This window comes from Candida pseudojiufengensis (genome assembly GCF_024610245.1).
Source record: "Candida pseudojiufengensis strain CBS 10847 chromosome Unknown scaffold11, whole genome shotgun sequence".
NCBI classification, from domain to species: Eukaryota; Fungi; Ascomycota; class Pichiomycetes; order Serinales; family Debaryomycetaceae; genus Lodderomyces; species Lodderomyces pseudojiufengensis.
Window position 1 is genome coordinate 1 of NW_026261539.1, and position 21,011 is coordinate 21,011.

Here is a 21,011-nt window from a genome sequence, read left to right on the forward strand (position 1 = left end):
AAAAAAAAAAAAATTACACAATCATAGTAAATCCAAAATTACACAATCAAAGTCAACTAACACACACAACTACTAAAGTCAACTATCAAACAAAGAAAATCATCAAGCAAAAGCAACTACCAAAATAAATCTATCAAAATAAATCTATCAAAATAATTATCAAAATAATCTATCAAAATAATCTATCAAAATAATCTATCAAAATAACCTATAATTAACTATCTAACTAAGCTAAATTAAGTCAACTATCAAAATCAACCAATTAAATCGATTCACAAACTCAACTATCAATTAAACCATCAAGGTCAACTACCAGAATATAATATCAAAGTAAAGTTACAAGTTAAATTATCAAATTAAACTATCAAAGTCAACTAAAATCAACTATCAAAATAGATTATCAAATTCAGCCAAGAAAGTTAACCATTAAACTCAACTAACAAAACCAACTACGAGTGTTAATTGACAAAATCAACAATCAATCAAATTCAACAATTAAAGTCAACTATTATAGTCAATTATCAAAGTCAACTATCAGAATAAACTAACATTAACTATCAGAATAAACTAACATTAACTATCTATCAAAATCAACTATCAGAATAAATTATCAAAGTAAACTTTCAAAGACAACTATCAATATCAACTATTAAAGTCAATCAACAAAACTCAACTATTAAATTAACTATCAAAAGAAACTTTCAAAGTAAAACAAAGTCAACTATCAAGACAAGTCAACTAATTAAGTCAACTAATTAAATCAACTATCAGAATAAATTATCAAAGTCTACTTTCAAGTCCATAACTTTCACCAATCTACTACTCTATTCTCTCTCAAATATCACATTATCTTAATTCCCTTACTAGTAAGTATTAATCTATTTATTCTTAATCATTATAAAGGTAGTTACTCTAGTTAACTTTAACAATTTCCTCAATCAACTTAACAATATAATACACTTCCAGTAACTCAACCTTCATCAACTTACTCTTCATTATCTCTCATAAACTACTTATCTTAACATACTTTTTCCATCTCCCATAAACTACTTCTTATAACTTACTTTTCATTAACAAATATTAAATCACTTATTTTCAGTATCACTAAAATTACTAACAAGAACACCAGAAAAACAATCAAACTTATCGAACTCCTTCTCAATCAACCTTTCTGAATCTCCCTGGAGTATCAGATCTCACAATAAAACTCATTTTTCAAAAATATCACCGTACGAAAAGTAGTCAAAATTCTCAAGAAAATCGAGTAAGAGTTCTCATTTCAAGTAAATTATAAGCAAATAAGCTATAAAATTTAAAAAAAAAATTTCTTCAAAAAAACTGTTTAGCTACTTTCCACAACTCTAAGACTTTCAAAAAGACTATACGACTACTCAATTAAGCTTCAAGAATCACAAACAGTGCTGTATTACTTCTTTTTTAACAGAAATAAATCTTTTCAATTTCAATTTAAGGAGTAAAAAACCGCCTAAAAATTAATAAAATTAAATCTTAATTAAGCTAGTAATAACAAGATTAATAACAAACATCACTTATCTAAATTAATCAATTCAACTTCACAGTTAGATCATTCAAATACCAGTTAATATAGTAATAAGCAACTTTTATCAACTACTATCGATCATTTCTTTATATTAATTTACTACAATTTAAGATTAATCACACTTTTTGTGTAATCACTAAATTATCATCAAATTCTAAATTATTTAACCAACTATCATTTAAAATTGAACCATCTTAAATTTAAAATTTATTATTAACCAACAACACTTTAAATTTATTCTCAAGATTAAAAGTTCTCGCTCAAATCCGAATTTCTTTGGTAGCATACACTCAAAAACGAAATTCAAAATTCAAATTCAAAATCGAAAAGTTCTCGCTGAAATTAAGTCTTTTTTTCGATTGCTACCAAACACACCCATAGTTAATTCTTAACTATGTAGAATCAAACAGCAGCTCTGAAGTCACAACCAGCTCTCTTTTGAATAAACTAACTATATAGGAAGATGCTCCTTGGCTTGCTGAGCACACTGGACTTTTCAAAATTGCAAATATCGCTAAATTGCGGCGTTCTGACAAAACCGCAAAAACGAAAATAATCTGAGATTTGCTACGGTCAAAACGAATTGTTACACAAAATTTAGTATGGGAATTTTGTATGGTAAAAACGAAATTTTTTTATAGTGTAAATGTAACGAGATTTTAAAAAAATTTTATTATGGGAATTTTGTATGGTAAAAACGAAATTTTTTTATAGTGTAAATGTCCGGTACAAACGAATAGAAGTCCGGAACAGACGAATAATCACACAACATCAAACCTCCTCTTTACGTAATACTCTTAAACAGGTCTACAACAAACACTAATCACGTCTTCAGATCGACCAAACTACATCTCTACCTCAATACTCAATTCGTCCCTCAAAATACAGATCGAAGTAAGCTACATCTCAACCGCAATACTAAACTAGTACCCTAGAAATCTTCAACTTTTTTCAGTCTATCACCTTAAACTCTAGAAGTCAACCTAAGAAAGTCGAAAACTTCAAGTACCTTATAAGTCAGTACACATCGCTCTCAAAATCAGTCGTCAACTCCAACAGTAAGCACTTACGTACCTAACTACACACTTACGGACCGAAACACTTACGTACTTACTCAAAGAACGTAGGTCGACCTTAAACGGAGTCGTCTTAAAAACACAAACTCCGAGTACCCTAAAAGTCAAAACACAACACTTTCATAGTCAGCCTTTAACACTAATAGTAAACACATACGTACCTAAACACTTACGTACCTAACACGTACGTACCAAATCTAACACTTACGTACCTAATCTAACACTAACAGTAAACACTTACGTACCTAATCTAAAAGTAGGCCGACCTAAAACGGGGTCGCCTTAAAGAAAACGTAAGAGAGGAAACTCTCGACCTCTTTTCTCGCCCCGAAAAAACTTCAACTTTCTTTAAGTCCATCATCTTAAACCAAGTTCAGATCAAAAACTCAAGAACATCACGTACCTCATAAGCCAACTATCGAACTCATCATAAGTCAACTAACAAGTTAAACTACCAAATTCAACAAGATCAACTAATAAATTCAATTAGCAAACAAAGTAAGCTCATAAAGTCAACTATCAAAATCAACTAAAGTCAACTAAAGTTTCCTAAATCCAATTATCAAAGTTAACTAAAGTCAACTATTAAAGTCAACTAATAAACTCAACTATTAAACTCCACAATCAAGGTCGACTATCAGAATAAAATATCAAACTCAATTGTCAACATCAACTAACAAACAAAAATATCATAATAACTCGACTAATAAAGTCCATAAAGTAACTAGTAAAGTCTCCTATCAAAGTCATTACTTAAGTCGATTAACAAATTCAACTATCAAACAAAGTAACGAATCAAAGTCATCGAATTAAACTATCAAAGTAAACTACGAAAGTAAACTATCAAATCTGAGGAAGTAAAATACCAAAATCAACAAAGAAAGTAAACAATTAAAGTCAACTAAAGTCTACTAAAGTTCTACTCACAAATCAAACTATCATACTTTTTAAAAGTCAACCTTAAAAGTCAACTAACAAAGTTAACTTAAATCAACTAACAAAATCATAACTCAGTCAGTAACTTACTAATCTCAACAGAAACCTCTTTTATAGTAAATAGATTACTATAATAGATCTTAAACGTAAGTAATCTTCAAAAGTCAAGTAATACCATTTTCAACTTCATAGATTCGACAAAAAAATAATTTACGAAAATCTCGTATATTTCGTATAAGTAACTATAATTTAATAATATACTAGTATAAACTAAGATATCATCATTACTATACTTATTCATCAAAATAACCAAATCTAACTATAAATCTCCCACCATTAGATCATATATACACTCTATAATAGATTCTACTCTTCTTCTAATTAGTAAAACTATAATTTTTAACACTTTATTATTAATTTTTCTAATTTTACTAAAATTACTTAGTATACTTTTTATTTTCATTTAAATATATCACCAAATACTATTAATTTAAGTAAAATATAAAAAACTACTAATAATCGTAATTTCACAGCTTAAAGTCATTTAGATCACTATAATCAATCATAATAATCAATAAAGGTAGTTAATTTAGTAGTTTCAGTACCTATTTCTACTGTTTCTATTATCAATCTATTACTAGTACTTAAACCCTTAACTACATATTTAATAAAACAAACACACTTCCTAATCTAATATACAGTACTCTCGTTTTCAAATTCAACAAGATCAACTATCAAAGTTAACAAAAAGTCATCTAACAAAGTAAAGTCAACAAAATTCACGTATCAAAGTCTCCTATCAAGAACAACTATAGTCAACTATCAAGGTCAACGAGTAAAGTCAACTAAGAAGTCAACTATTAAGGTCAATAAACTTAACTTTCAAACGAGGGCAATTATTAAAGTCAGCCATCAAGGTCACTTATCAAAATAAACTATCAAAAGTAAACTGTCACCTATCAAACAAAGTCAATCATCAAAGTCAATCATCAAAGTCAATCATCAAAGTCAATCATCAAAGTCAATCATCAAAGTCAACTAAAGTCAGTTAACAAAGTCAACGATTAAAGTTACCTATCAAAGTACATTATCCAAATCGACTAAGAAATTAAACTATTAAAGTCAACTTAAGACGACGATCAGACTCAACTATTAAAGTCTAGCAAGGTCAACTAGAGTTACCGACCAAAGAACTATCAAAGTAAACCACCAAAGTAAAGTATCAAGTTCAACCATCAAATTTGAGTCTACTAAGAAAGTAAACTGTCAAAGTCATCTAAAAGTCATACTGACAAAGTATACTAACAAATTAAACTCAGAAATTATACTATTAAAGTCAAACTAATAAAGTCTACTACCGAAGCCATCTTTCAAACAAAGTCGACTAGGAAGTCAACTATCAAAGTCAACAAAATTAAACCAACTAATTAGGCTATCCCCTATCAAGATCAGCACTTAAAGTCAACAATTAAAGTCAATCGACCAACTCAACTATCAAACGAAAGTTTCACCTATTTAAATCAACTGCCAAGTTCAACAAAAGTAAATTAAAGTACACCATCGACGTAAACCAATAAAGTCAATTAGCAGAGTCAACTATCAACAGAAGTCAACTATTAAGGTCAACCATCAAGGTAAAGTATTAGAGAAAACTATCAAAATCAACTTTCGGATCAAACTAAGTAAGTAATCTATCAACTAGGAAAGTAACTATTAACAACTAACAAGGCTAACGTGAGTCAATTAACACGGTAAAGTATCAAACAAAGTAAGTTCTCAAAGTCAACTAACACAATCAACTACTTAAGTCAACAATCACAGGGAATAGTCTTACTCATCGCAACAAAACGTCAGTCCTTTACTAGAATATTTACGTTCCAACTACAGATTAAGTAGTCTCAGAGAAGGTAAATCTACACCGATTATCTATAATTCAACCCCAATCAAGTACTTTCAAATTCATTACTTCTTAGTCGAGTAGATCTATCTCATTCCCCTCAAAATTCTCACATTCAATTACACTTTACCCATTACTTAATAATATTAGGAGAATTACCACCGTATACTTTTATCTTTTCAACAGTCTATTTCTTACTCAACTTCGCAATAAGATAAAGTACTTTTCTAGTGATTTAACCTTTAACCTATTCCCCTCTTTCAAGAACATCTAATCCTAACCTACTTCACATTAGAAAGTACATTTTCAATTATTTTAACAGTTATCAAAAGATTAACTTACATCAATTTTTATTTTCTCAAAAGACTTTTACCTAATAACATCAATCAAATACTTTCAAGCCAGTAACCTTCATATTTCAGGTATTTTAGTCTTTCTCGGCATTTTACATTCAACCCTGCTTTTCTTACTAGTAATTTTACTCTAGTTTTTTTTAATAATTACTAAAGTAGATTCGATAAACTTTTATTTCAACACTTTTTTCTAATTCAACTTAACAAAAAACTTTTCAGGTAACTCAACTTTTACTGACCTAATCTTCTTTCTCTCACAGAAACTCCTAGATCCAACCTACTATTTATTAGTAAGAATTCTTAAATTATCTTCAAGAATCGATATATTTTATAATTATCGGGAGAACTACCATCATCAACTTCTCTTCAACAATCTATTCATCTTCAATTCAAAAATTAAATATTTCTCAAGTAACCTAACCTGTATCAAATTAGCCCTCACTCTCTATCAAGACTATTAATTATAATTTACCTTTCATTAATAATTTCTCTTCCACTTATCCTACCAATTATTAAAAGAATAGCTTTCATTAACTTCTATACTCATAAACCTAATAACACCACAATCAAATAGTTTCATTTCCTTAATCTTCGAAATCAAGTATCCCATTCATTCTAAGACTCATATTCAGCCCATTTTTTCTTACTAGTACCATCATCCTGTTATTCTTAATAATCATTAGGGTAATTATTCTAATTACGAACTTTTCCTTTTTCAACCTAACATCAAAGTCTACAGGTAAATTTACTTTCATCAGCTTAGTCCGTTTCCTATCATCAACTACTAATTCTAGCCTACTTTCAACAAAAAATTAATCATAGTAGATATCAACGACTTAGACTTATTAATTTTTATTTTCGTTAAATTTTAAAACAAATTGCTAACAAATTAAATAAAATATCAGAAAAACTAAAATAAGGTCTTCCACAATTGTGAATAACTCTAACGTAAACACCTAGTAAACAGAATAAACATATTCCAGTATTCTCTTTTTGATAAAATAATTTAATCTCTTCTTTAGTTATCATCTATAAATTCCAGTTCTCAGTCTCTTTCTAATATACAGGACTAAATCCAAACAACAGTAGTTAATCAGAAATATCTCTTATTAAATTTAACAACTCAACTACAATACAAAAAAATTTATATAATCAAAGATCCTTTTTTTCTTTAAAACTACTAAATCAAGAACTAATTACCTAATAACTAAATTAGCAACTAAATTAATAACTAAATTCTAATACCAAGTTGCATAAATAAGTCTATAAACAAGTTTTATATCAGATCAATAGCTAATTCATTAACTAATTCGATAACTAAATTAAGAACTAAATCATTTAATAACTTATTAAGAACTGATTTCCAAAACTTTTCCCATAGACAAAATTAAATAAATATACAAGTTATATACTTCAATTTAAAATCCTGGGTTCCACTACTAGATTTTATAACTGCTTTTAAAGCGAATTATAAGAAGTACTGCTCCATTACGAACGCCATAACCAAGTTCATAATAACTAATTCCATAACTAATATATCCATAACCGAATAAACAACTTACTGTATCACAACTTACATAACTAATTCTTTAACTAAGTAAGTCCTGTTTCATAAGGAGTCTCATTGCCTACTACATTATTATTCACATAAATAATTCTGTACTTAGTTCCACATTTAATCTCAAATAATTATTTCTCCATAAACCGTTCCTATTCCATTTCCATAACTAAATCCGTAATTAATTTCATAACAAAATCCCTAACTAGTTACCATAACTAGCTTCTATAATGAAATTCAAGAATCAGATACAGAATTGTGTTGCTCCATAACGAAGCTCCATAACCTAATTTAATAAAGTGTCTTTCCATAATCAAATGTAAAATAGTGTAATTCTAATCATGTAGATTGTTAATGATGTTTTCATAACTAGATCCCGTAACCAAATTTAAAAAACTATTTCCATGAACAAAGGGTAAGTAGTGAAGTGAGTGTGATTCAAGGGTTCAACCGGTATGAAGTAGATCTAGGTTGACTTTTTGACTATAATAGACTATTCAGCGTGGCGTGAAAATCTAATAAAATTTTCCCGATTTTCCAATTTTTGCGCGTTTTTGAATCCTGGAAAAAATGAAAATTTCATTCCCATTTAGGAAATAGTTCACATTGAAAAAAAAGTTAAAATTGTTAAGTCTTTTTCATTTATTTTTCGTTAAGACTGAACTTAAAATTTAATAAATTTACATTAATTATACAACGATTTTAATGTATATTGGACAGTTATGCTCTATCTAGAACTTGTCTAGAGTATTCTGGTCCTTCTGCCCTTTCTATATACAGCTGTAATCCCTGAAGCGTATGACAACGATCTCTTTTCCATTCAAGCAAACAATGTCTTTTCCATTCACATCTTCTATCATACTCCTCCATTCTTGTTGGGTCAGGTTGATCATTGAGAGCTGATGCTAACTATTCGTGTCTATCAGAACTACTCAAAAATGAATCATCATCATCATTATCACTGATATTATAAACACCATTCTCCAGACATCCCATCCCATCCGTACCTCATACATCCCATGTCTTATTTCTTGGTCCTAAAGCTAAAGCATCAATAGTAAATACCTACATCATTGTGTAATTGAATTGTTGATCCATGATTGAGCTGTTTTTTGGTGAAGAATAGTTGTTTACTTTTTTTTTGTTTATGTTTTGAAAAAAAATAAAAATAATTTTAACAAAAAATCTGGGCTACCATATAAAAATTGACTGTGGGCAAAAGTTTCCCTTTTGGGAACTGAGAATAAAAAATCTCAAAAATTAAAAAATTTTTGCGCAAAAAATTAAATTTTTTTTATGTGATTTACACTCCACGCGACTATTCAAGCTTAATTATGAGCGTCAGCTAACAGAATGAAATCGCACAAAATTGTTTCATGAGCGTGTCATATAGACAATGATTTCTTTAGAAATTAGTGTGTATTGTCTTAAGTTAATTGTCAGTGTTTAGTGATTTGTGACAGCAGATTATTATTATTAATTTTAAGTGTAATTATTAGGAGTAATAATTACAGAGATTGAAATATATATAAGAATGAAATTCTTAGTAATTTATGTTATATAGATTTTATAAAAAGTAAGAATATATTAGGTTCAATTCGTGTTCAATAACTACTATTTCATCTCAAGTGAATCAAGGTGTTGATTTACTCACTCACGAGTAAGCACAACCAGAATCTCCATCAATTCATCACTTTCACTTAAAATATAGACATCAGCGGTCTAGATTATTAGTGAAACCATTTTATACGAAGAAGGCACTTCTATCATAAGTATAGCACAGTAGTACGGTGGTACAAATTACTGCGCAGTCCTGCACTTAAGGAAAATAACCTTACTGTACGACAGAGCGTCTGCTAGAATTGAAAGTATGAGAAAACAACGTAGAGAGAAAAATTACATCAAAAGACTTGCTATTTACTCAAGATGGCAAGACTTTGTCCTACATTATAAGCTGGACTTTAATCGAAGTGTTGAAAATCTTTTAAATACAAGAATTGAAGTATAAAAATGAATGATATGAAAATAGGATCGTCCAGATAAGTGAAAAAACACAAATTGGATAGAAAGGTACTTGAATACATAAAAAATAATATTAAGTCAGCGAAAGAATTATCACAATAATGAGGAATGAGTTTATAATTAAGGGAATCTTTTTACAAAAGATTGATAAATTTGAAAACCATCGATCACTATTTCTATCTCCTTTTAACATCTCCCATATAGCTTCTAGTCTGATAATTGCTGATATTTAATAGTATGTGGAAATACTTGAATTTTGAAAGTATTGAATGAATTCATAAAAACAAAAACACAAGACATAGATCCCGATTAAGGGAGTTATGTTCCTTGAATGACCGTCTACCTCAATTTTATTTTAGTAGATTTTATTTTGCTGGATTTCATTTATTTTCTACATCACCGTAATTCTATGATTTACACAAAAACGTTGTTTTAAAACTTGATGGGTGAACATATTATTCGGTAAACTTTCCTAATTTTTTCAGGAGTCTTTTTTTTCACAAAGTCAAACTAAATTCACGGAGTAATAAAATATATCATTCAGGCCATCTCGTTGTACCAACAATTTGAATATTATCAAGACATGGAGAAATTAATATATTTTTCAATTGAAGTTTTGGAGATTATATTTCAACAAATAAATCATCACATGGCTTTGTCCTTGATGCCATTGCATTCCAAATTTTATGAGATTGGCAAAAAAAAGTTATACAAAAATATCCATATTTACCACAAAGATAAACTAATAGAAACTAGCCGTCGTGAAACAAATGGTGAAACACACATAGAAGGCTACGAGTGGAGAGCCCATAAAGACATTTTGAATGACTTTACCAAAAAGTTTACCGTCATTTCATCATACAATTTTTATCGTAACATCATTAGAAAAAAAATGATCAGAAATCAACACATTCAACATCTCAGTATTGAAAAAGTTCACCCTGTGGAATATACTGGATACATGTCATATAAAGATAGAAAAAAGGTGCCAGCTCTCTTGAAGGAAGCTTTTAGATATTTTAAACATATAGATTATGTTAGTTTTGCTTTTTTAAACAATCAAATTAATATGAACAACGAAAATTGTTTTAACGATGTATTGAAAAGTTTAGATTTTTTGATTCCAAATTATATTCCCGGCTTTTATGGACATACATTGTTTTTGGAAAAAAATAATCAAGGGTCATTTGATTTCTTGTATGATAATCTCAAAAGTTTGAAGTTTTTATTTTCGGGATCAAACGTAAGAGAGTATGAGGATGAAGAGAATTTATCAGAAAGTATCGAATTGTTCAACAAGGTCAACTTATTCAAAAACCTTGAAGAATTACATTTAAAATTCGAGTCTCTTATTGATTTAACAGATTCACTGTTGCTTGCAAAATTGAACAAAATAAAATGCAAATTGAAAAAACTTGATTTGGTCTTCTGGGGTAAAATCAGATCTTTAGAAGACACTTGGAATAGAGGCTGGAAACCACCTAAGCCAGAACCTAAAAAATGGTTGTTTACTTTGAAGAATTTTTTTGATACAGATGAAATAAATTCATTATCATTAAATTACAATAATAGCAGTAGATCTCACGGAGATGAATTGTTTTGTCAAAAATTCGAGTTCAATGAAATATTAACCAATGCCAACTTATCAAATTTGAGAAATTTAGTTTTATTTTCACATTCTTTAGATTTGGATTCAATTACAATAAAAAACTTACACAAATTGATACTATGTACTGATATTGCTAACGATGAGTATGCCACTGAAATTGCCAAACTTTATCTAGAGAACCCAGCCTTAAAAGTATGTTGGTGGCCACGATTTATGAGTCTGTCTTCTGATGCTATATTTTTTAATTCTGAGAATTTGCGATTATACAGTCCAGATTATTTTAAAATTATATCTTGTCAGTGGCCATCGTACTTTTTCAAAAATAAAATTATCTCGATTGAAAAGGGAACGTTAACTTCGCATGAGCAAGATAATAAAAATTTAAGAAAGCTAGATATAATTTTGAAAACCGAATATTCAATCGAAGAACTTTATGGCATGGACCTTTTCGATACATCACAAATTGACAATCGTACTTTAAAAGTTTTGTTGGGACATGAGAAATTTTTGGAGTCTTGTAGAATTTATCATTTTAATCGTTAGTAGTTAATAAAGGTTATGATCTCAGGATGTACCTATAAATAATTTATCGTTGTATACTTTTGCTGAAGTAATTGATATTTGAAATCAATGAAAGTCGTTACAATGCACTTTCAAATTTCACATTTCACCTCATTGTAGAAACGAAGTTAGTAAGAATCCTTCATTCTACACATATAAGTGACTATCTGTCAAGAAGCATATTGTTGACGACAAATTTCATTTCCTACCGAATAAAATTTATGACAACAACAAAATTGGAAACATTTTAATCCTTTAACCATTGTTTTCCATTATCAAATACCCAACTATCTTTATTACAGATCCTAGCGTATTACTAATGTCAAAGCCAGTCACTAAGGCGTTTGAAATGAATGGACTCAAAACATTTGTCTACAAACGTTAATTTATTAGCAATAACACTATCTTCGAGTGGATAGAAATTTTGACAATAGACAAAAATCATATTGATAATGAACTACTAATGAAATTAGACGTTGGAATTGCTTTCAATAGTAAATGGTACCGTATTTCCGATTAAGATAGAAGATATTTACTAGAATGTCCAATTACGGCCCTAGTAGCTTGTGTTCTAATTTGCTTAGATGACTTTCATTATTGATTATGGGTAGTAAATAGTTGTAAATGATCATTAATAAATAAAGGATAAACAAAAAAATAATTGAAAGTTGGGCAAAGTTTTTCCACATTCTCTAGCACATCAGAGTCTGGCATATTGCTAAGACAGAAAAGGTTCAAAAATGAAGATAAACGATTATGCATTCTAATTTATGTATATAATAATTTGTAATTGATCTTAAACAAAGTGAATTGAAAAAATTTAGTAATCCAGTTGTACTTGGTTTGTTTGGTAAGTGACATGGTGGGTTCCAGCCATCCTTCATTCACATAATGGTCTTCACCTATAAAATCGTAATAGCTAGTCAAACTTGGCTCCTCCAATTCAAATTCAATAGGTTCGCCCCTATATAAATATCTTCTTGATTCAGAATTCTCTTCCACTAAAGTTGGATTGGTGTAAAGAATAAAAGTAATCCCAGTATTTCTCAAACATTGCCTTAACGAATAAATTGTCTCATCATCTAAATTTGTAGATACACATATGTCATAAGATACATCGACCACATTCTTTTCACCAATCACAACAACCAAACTACTATTTAAGTATTTTTTAGTGCAATTATAGAAAGCTTCTAGTTCTTGATTAAGGATTGTACCGTTATTATGAACCCCAGCATAATAATCCGCTTCCCAAGCGGATACTGCATTGATTGCGTAAGTGATGATTAATATAATCGAAACAACGTTGAATGGACTGTTGGACTTTAACATTTGAATGTAGGATTAGAACCACTAATTAGTGTTAGACTTTTGTGGAATCTCATTTGGATGTATATTAGTTGACATTAGATACTTGACAGGTTTTATATAATAACAATGTTGAAGTTAAAGACACTAAATAAATTAATTTTTAATTTTAGACTTTTGAATGGAAATTAGTCACACACAACATATGAGATCCAAAGGAGTAGTAATTTATAATAATCTTAAACTTAATACGTAGGTGATATTTAACAGGTTGGACAACAAATCAATCAGTAAAAAGCTTATCTTAGGTTGTACCAACTTTATTCATCGCCGTATGAGTATCTTTCATCATTATTGAACAAGAGCCAACAAATATATATTTTAACATCAGAAGAAAAAAGCGAATAATTGATAGAGAAGTCTTCTGTATTGCATAGATTAGTGATGAGTCACAACTAATTATGGTATCAATTTCTCCTTGTTTCAATAATGACTAATATAATAACAATGCAATTTACAATTTATTTATTTTAGTCTATAAAAATCGGTCAAATAATATAATAGTTCCATTCCAATTTTTTTTTTAACACTTTTGATTTTTAATTCGGAATCGATCTTTACATTAGGTAATCTTCTAGTTACTCATGCTTCAAATTTAGCTTTTATCTATGTTTTCCAAAAAGAATAAAGTCAACAAAAAAATAAACAACATTCAAAATACTATTTGAATTCTCAATTGACCATTCAATAATCTAGATGATTTTCTAGTTGTTTTAACATAATTCGATGCAAATCCTCCTCTCATTACTTGATATTCTTCTAAATAACCTTCACCAATTAAATTAAAAAATATTCTTTCAATCTCTGATTTATCAAGATTTTTACCTTTACCATGATAAGGATTATTTTGATGACCCATTTTACCAATTTTACCACCTTTCAAACCTTTAAACATATCTTGACAATGAACAACAGTTACTTTCTCATCTTGAATTGATTGAACTAATCTAACTATATCTTTTGAATGTTCTGTACAATCTTTTGAAGTACTTGTAACATGATTGAAATTTTTACAATTATCACATTGTTTATTACAATTTATTGAATTAAAAGTTTCATTAAAATATTGTAAAACAATTTTTCTTCTACAATCAACTTTATTATCACAAAACAGTAGAACTTGACCTAATTTTTCTAAATGATTTTGTTTTCCTTCATATGTTAGATCCCTATCCTTTTTAATTGTTGAAATTAACGATCTACCATCTCTATAATTAAAATACATTATACATTCAGATGGTTTACCATCCCTACCAGCTCTACCCGTTTCTTGATAATAACCTTCTAAACTTCTTGGAATAGTCAAATGTATAACAAATCTAACATCAGGTTTATCAATACCCATACCAAATGCAACAGTTGCACATATTAATTGAAGTTTGTTTTTTTGCCAATCAGTTTGTATTCTTAAACGATCCTCTGGAGTCATGCCTGCATGATAAAAAGATGTTTTTAAACCTAATTGATTTAATTTACTACTTGTTTGTTCACATGAAACTTTTGAATGACAATAAATTATACCACATTTGTTTTTATGACGTTGTTGAATATAATCAAAAATATTTTGTAAATGATCATTTGCTTTCCATCTAACTTCATAAAATAAATTAGTTCTATTAAAACTTTGTTTAAAAGTAACAGGATTTTTCATTTTTAAATGATGAATTATATCCATTCGAACTCTTTCATTAGCAGTTGCAGTTAAAGCCATTATTGGTGCATTAGGAAATTTTTCTTTAAAAAAACATAAATCTTTATAATCTGGACGAAAATCATGTCCCCAAGAACTTAGACAATGTGCTTCATCAATAACTACTCTTGCCAACTTATTATTATCATATAAATTTCCTATAATTTTTTGTATTTGTGATGATCTGTTAACTTTTTCAGGTGATAAATAAACTATGTCTAATAATCCTTCTTTAAATAAATTAATTGTTTGTTTATTTTCATCATTACTTGCTTTTGAACTAATCATACCAGCCTTGACATTTTTATGAATTAAATGTTGAACTTGATCTTGCATCAATGATATTAATGGAGATATAACTACAGTAGTACCTTTATTCAAACCTCCTTTAATTAATGCAGACAATTGATAACATAATGATTTACCACCACCAGTAGGCATTAAAACAAAAACATCTTTGTTTAATAACGATGCAACTATAGCTTCCAATTGATTTGGACGAAATGTTTGTAATTTAAAAACAGTATTTAATACCTTATAGATTTCATTAATGAAAGATTCTGAACCAGGTGGAGTAACTCTTTCTTTTGTCGCATTAATAAGATGTAATAAATCTTCATCCTCCTCACTAAATTCATCATCTGTATCAATACTAAGTAATGGTGGTAAAATTGATTGTGGTTGATTAGTTTGTTTTGAGATCATTGATGCAGAAGTTGCATTTATTGATTCAGCTATTGATGTGGAAGTGTTGACATTAATATTAGGTCTATCAGTAATAGTAGTTGCTTCGACATCATCTTCTTCATTATTAACCTCATCATTATCTTCATCAGAATCAATCAGAATGATATCAATTTCTCTTTCTTGATTTAATTGTGTGGAAAAATCAACTTCTTCAACTTCATCAAATTCTTCTTCTTCATTACCATCATCATCACTACTCATTGCTAATTGATCTTCAACATATGAATCATTACCAACATATTCATGATCCTCATTATTATTATCATCATACCTTATTCCATATTTTTCTGCAACATCTGGTGATAATCTAATATTATCCAATTCATCTCTATCAACTCTATGAATAGTTTGAGTTCCCACAATCAGTTCAAATTCATCTTCTGAATTTTCAATCACTGGACCTTCATCATCATCAATAAAACTTCCCATATCATCATAATCATCACGATCTTGAGTTGGAGTTTTTAATCCATCCATTGTATGATCACCAAAATTATCTTCTCCTTCAAGTATCAGTGTATCTTGTTCAAGTATTTGTCTTGCTTCAGCTATACGAGCAGGTCTTGCAGGTGCTCTAAAAACTTCATGTTGTTGTTGAGTTTCTGCTTCTGCAACTGAATCTTCTATAACATCTGTCATCATTGCTGATTCATGTATAATAAATTCTTCCTGTTCATCATCTGCTTGAACTTTATCTTTAATTTCTTTGATCTTTTTGTTTAACTCATCAACTTTGTTTTGTAATTCTTTATAAATTTCTTTTTTCTGATCCAATGAAATTGATGTTGATTCACTTGTTATAAATTTTTCTTCCAACAAGTTAATTTTTGTATCTTGAAGACTTATTAATTCTTTATATTTAGAAGATTCATTATTCAATTTTACTCTTTTATTAGTAGTTCCATTTAATTCTTCTGACGGTCGTTTTTTTTTAGGACTTGGATCAAAAGTTAAATCAATAACTTCTTCTGATTGTGTATTAAGTGGTGTACGAGATGAAGGTGCTGAAGGATTAAAAAATCTTGAAACTAAAGGTAGTACTGATTGTGATTTCTTTTTATTGTTTTTGTTGCTTTGATTGCTTTTATTGCTTGAAGTTGACTGAGTTGAAGTAAATGACGCGTCAATATTAGTATTTGATGTTGTTCTCGTTGTTGATGATGCAGGTGGTACATTTTCTTTGTTTGAATCAGGAGAATATGTTGTGACTAATAAATTTCCAACTTGAGATACAGATGTCTGTCTCATTCTAGAATCTTGTGTTCCATTTGTATTACCTATATTGGATGTTGATGATGATGATGATGTTGATGATATGGATGTTTGAACATTTGGAGTAAAAGCAGGGTACTTTTTTAAAACCTTACTCAACAAATCAGGTTTTGGTAGATGTGGTTTATTACTTCGTGCCCAATCTAGTTGTTCTTGTAGATTGTTGGATTTGATCATATATTAAGATTCTTCATTAATTGTGTTGCCTTTTTAAAATTTACTTGTTTACTTTTCTCAATGTTTTTAATTTTATTTTATTTTGATTTTGTGCAACTAAATTTTAATGGAGATAAGTGTATAGTAATTTATAATGTAATTTTTGAAGCATGATTTCTAATTTTTCAAGCAGTCGTGGTGGAAGAACTATCCTATTCATCAGAACTATGATGATTACTTACTACTGCAATCCAAGTGTTTTGCTCAGATCTTTTTATTCCTTTTCTCCATAAAATATCCTTTTTTATTAAGCAGCGTCTGTGTTTTGTACTAGGATTGATAAACACACGAAAATCATAAACTAGAGTTACAAATGTAATAATCAATGAAAAGTAAGGAAAATACTACAGTTTGTTAAATGATGTTGTCCTATATAGGCCAAACTCAACTTGAATACAATATACACAGTTGTTTTATACATCACGATTTAGAGGTACATTGTCACGAGCACCTCAATACTAATAAAATAATTTGGAAAATTCGCAGCCATTTTATTTTTCTTCGTTGTATTGATTGATTTTTCATTTTTCAACTGATATCAAGGTGCAAACTTTGGTGGAGTTGTTCCAAGATGTAAAAAAGAAATAGAACTAACGAAGTGCGTTAGAGCAGCGGTTATGAAAAGCCTAGTACAATTCCATGTCATTATGTAAGAAGTAGTATAACCAAACATGGAAAAAGCAGATTTATTACAAGTTACTGATCCTGTGCAAAAAGTTTATCTTTACAATCCTAATTAATTGCAATCTGACCAAAAGACGTTGGCAAAGTTTATCTGTCTTATAGCAGGAGTAAAAATTAAAACCTCAAAGTCAATAAATTCAAAGTGTATCAAGCATCACATAAACTTTAGTATAGACCTACCAAACGATAAGCCATTTTTGATCAAACTAATTTTCCAACTATAAATAATCAAGTTCAGCTAATTTGCTTGAAAAGAATTTGAGAGAATCTTGAGCTGTCAATTTAACCACTGAGTTCTTTCAAATTTTTGAGAGATCTATGCAGAATATCTCCAGTTTCAAATAATTTCACTTAAGAGTCAGACCAAACTTGAGATATAAGTTTTTTTATTAATGAAAGGAGTATTTGGATTGGTATTCTTTTTAATCAAAATACAAAAAAGAAAATAGGTTGTTAGAAATCAATTAAATTAAATTTTATCAATAATCCGATAATCGAAATTGATATAATTAAATTTCAACGCCGCACAACTCTTAATTAAAATATTTCAATTTAGAACAAATTATATAACTTTTTATGAATTTAATGGTTACGGATTAAAATTTAGAGTATTACTTTATAAACATATCTAACGGTCTTTCAGTTCCGTTACACCTTACTCTGCGATGCTCTTGCTTTTAAATTTTTCCAAAAACTTTTGTACATTGATACCAAAATTAAAATTTTATATTGATATTCTCGTTTATAAATTGTTTCAAAAATTGAGCTGACAATAGTATTTATAGCTGAATATCTAAAACTTTTACAGCTCTTAAAAAGTATTGAATAAAAACTGGGGTTAGTGGTATTCATGTAAAGATATATGAAACCGAAATTTCAAAAAACCTGAAATGTTGGTAACTATTTCATTATTGGTTTAAAGTTGATTTTAATTACTATGAATAAATTAAAGTTTACTGATCAAATAGATAAAAACTTTTGTTTTGCAAATATTAAATCCTGTATATAACAACCGTTCTGTGATTGATTAAATTGATTTGATTCTGTAACTGCTATTACAATATCGGAATTGATTCTTCTTAGAAAATTCTCGGTTTAAAATATTTAAGCTTATGTTTTGAATACTAAGGTTAAGTCTTGAGAAGTAGAAAAAGAAAGGGGGTACAGGTAGAAATACTCAAAAAAAAGATTCCCCTCTAATGATCAACTCTTTTCATTTCGATTAGAGTAAACTCTATGAGAAGTCATTCAATGTTTGGTAACATAGTCAAATTGAAGGAGGGGAAGATTTTTGACTTTACAATCTTCTTCTGTGCCGTTTTGAATTTGTGTGGTTTTTTTTTTTATTTTTTTTTTTTTTTTATTTTTTTATTTTTTTAAATTTTGAAACTTAAGTATTTAAATTTATATAAAAGCTTCTTTTCATTTTTTCAACATATCATAATAATATAAATTTTATATAATTGAATAGTTCTTTCTTTTAAATTTCATAAATATCATTTCATATTTCAATCATAATTCAAATTAGAACTCATATATATTTATATAAATTATCAGTTAGACTTAAATTTATTCAAATACCAAACTAAATTATTTTTTTAAAGTATCAAATTCCATCAATTCAAGATGTTTACAAGTAATTTGAAAGAATTTTTTGAAGAAGAAGAACTAAATCCAAATTCAAACAAATTAAACAATAAACATCAAAACAATGATTTGTTTTTAAATTATTTAAATTCATCTACAATTACTCCAACTAATAAATTAAAAAAAGATTCAAAATTTACAACTTCATCAATTTCTTCAATTTCATCATCAACTTCAAATTCAAATTCATTAATAGACTTTAATAAAAATGATTTATTACCAGAATTATGGCAAACTTCATCAAATGAAAGCTATTCATCATCAGATTCTTTAGATTATTTAACTATTAAACAAGACATTAATATTCAACATAATCAATCACAACAAATTCAACAACCACAACAACCACTTTCTCAAACTTCTTTCGCATTAGAAAACTATTTATCTCAACCTCAATCCCCTCCAACTATAAAACAATTACCTAACAATGACAATTTTCTTCATAATCACCAACATAATCAACAATTTAAACAACAGCAATTTTCTCCTATAAATTTACAATATTCATCTCCTACTACTCAAACATTCCAACCATTTTTACAATCACCAAATAATTTTAATTCTACTCAACTGCCATTACTGCCTTCACAAAATCTTTACTCTCAACATCAAGAATTAAATTCAAGTCTATGGAATCAGCCACAGTTATCTCTTCAACAACAACAATTACAACAAGTTGGATGGAAACAAGAACAACAAACTAATTATCAATTACAATCACCAGATCCATTTACTAATTCAACTACATTGCAACAAATATATTTATTAGACGAAGAAATTCAATCAAGAAAAACATCTATTATTGAATATAATCAATATGATGATAATTTACAACTCCAACAACAACAGCAACAGCAACACTTCCAACAACAACAACAACAACAAGACGCTAAACTAAAACCAGTAAACACTCAACTTTATAAAACAGAATTATGTCAAGCTTATATGAGAATGGGAGTTTGTCCATATGGATTAAAATGTCAATTTGCTCATGGAGAACAAGAATTAAAATATATTGAAAGACCTCCAAAATGGAGATCTAAACCTTGTTCAAATTGGTCTAAATATGGTAGTTGTAGATATGGAAATAGATGTTGTTTTAAACATGGTGATTAGAACAAAATAAAAAACAATGATTTTTTTATGATGGGTGTTTACTTTTGCTATTTATTTTTATTATATTGGGGTCCACTTCTTCTTTTTGCTTTACAACTTTATTGGATTTATTACTTTGATTTAGTATTAGTATTACTTTTATTAATAGAGAATTTTCTTGATGAAATATACGACAATTAACGCTTTTTTGATTAATTTCTCTGATCTTTCTCCATATGTAAAAGTTATTTGAGATGTACCAAATCTTTAAACAATTTGAATAAGTTCATGAAACTAGAATCTGCCAAATTGATTAAAATTCTTTCGTTGTCCGTTATCTCAGCTTGAAATGAAGTCAGCATTTTAACAAAGATATTGCTTTATCCATATCCTTATCCTTATCCTTATCCTTATCCTTCGAAAAGTTGACTAGATTTCTAGCACACAAACGGATAACAAAGGACTTTCAATCACTTGCAGAATTCGTTTTTATTATCAACAACAGCCTCAGATAATAATATAAAATAATATCACTAAGATTGTGTGGTGATGTGAGGTTCGTGATATCTTCCACAGCGCCCAATATTAAACTGAGTCAAACCCAAAAGTCAAAAAAGCTTTCACACCTCTTAACTCCTAGATTCGTTGCTGCAACGGATATTAACCTTTCCTCATCGACTGTTATAGTTGATGAAGAAGAAAAAGGAGATAAACTGATG

At 28.5% G+C, this 21,011-nt stretch overlaps 4 protein-coding genes across 4 annotated transcripts; 2 read left to right on the plus strand and 2 right to left on the minus strand. All coding sequences in view use genetic code 12, as the record gives it.

The window, feature by feature from the left end:
- Positions 1–9,986: 9,986 nt before the first annotated feature.
- On the plus strand, positions 9,987–11,555 carry KGF55_004762 (uncharacterized protein; the record flags this gene model as incomplete). Its single annotated transcript, XM_051759700.1, has 1 exon — positions 9,987–11,555. One exon carries the CDS (start codon positions 9,987–9,989, stop codon positions 11,553–11,555), a length of 1,569 nt encoding a protein of 522 aa, XP_051612356.1.
- A 786-nt stretch (positions 11,556–12,341) lies between these two features.
- Positions 12,342–12,905, minus strand: KGF55_004763 (uncharacterized protein; the record flags this gene model as incomplete). Its single annotated transcript, XM_051759701.1, has 1 exon — positions 12,342–12,905. The coding sequence occupies one exon, from the start codon at positions 12,903–12,905 to the stop codon at positions 12,342–12,344; it is 564 nt and encodes a 187-aa protein (XP_051612357.1).
- A 688-nt stretch (positions 12,906–13,593) lies between these two features.
- On the minus strand, positions 13,594–16,827 carry SGS1 (ATP-dependent DNA helicase; the record flags this gene model as incomplete). Its single annotated transcript, XM_051759702.1, has 1 exon — positions 13,594–16,827. The coding sequence occupies one exon, from the start codon at positions 16,825–16,827 to the stop codon at positions 13,594–13,596; it is 3,234 nt and encodes a 1,077-aa protein (XP_051612358.1).
- Positions 16,828–19,176: 2,349 nt separating this feature from the next.
- On the plus strand, positions 19,177–20,313 carry ZSF1 (Zsf1p; the record flags this gene model as incomplete). The annotated part of the gene is made up of 1 exon (XM_051759703.1): positions 19,177–20,313. One exon carries the CDS (start codon positions 19,177–19,179, stop codon positions 20,311–20,313), a length of 1,137 nt encoding a protein of 378 aa, XP_051612359.1.
- Between the last annotated feature and the right edge of the window lie 698 nt (positions 20,314–21,011).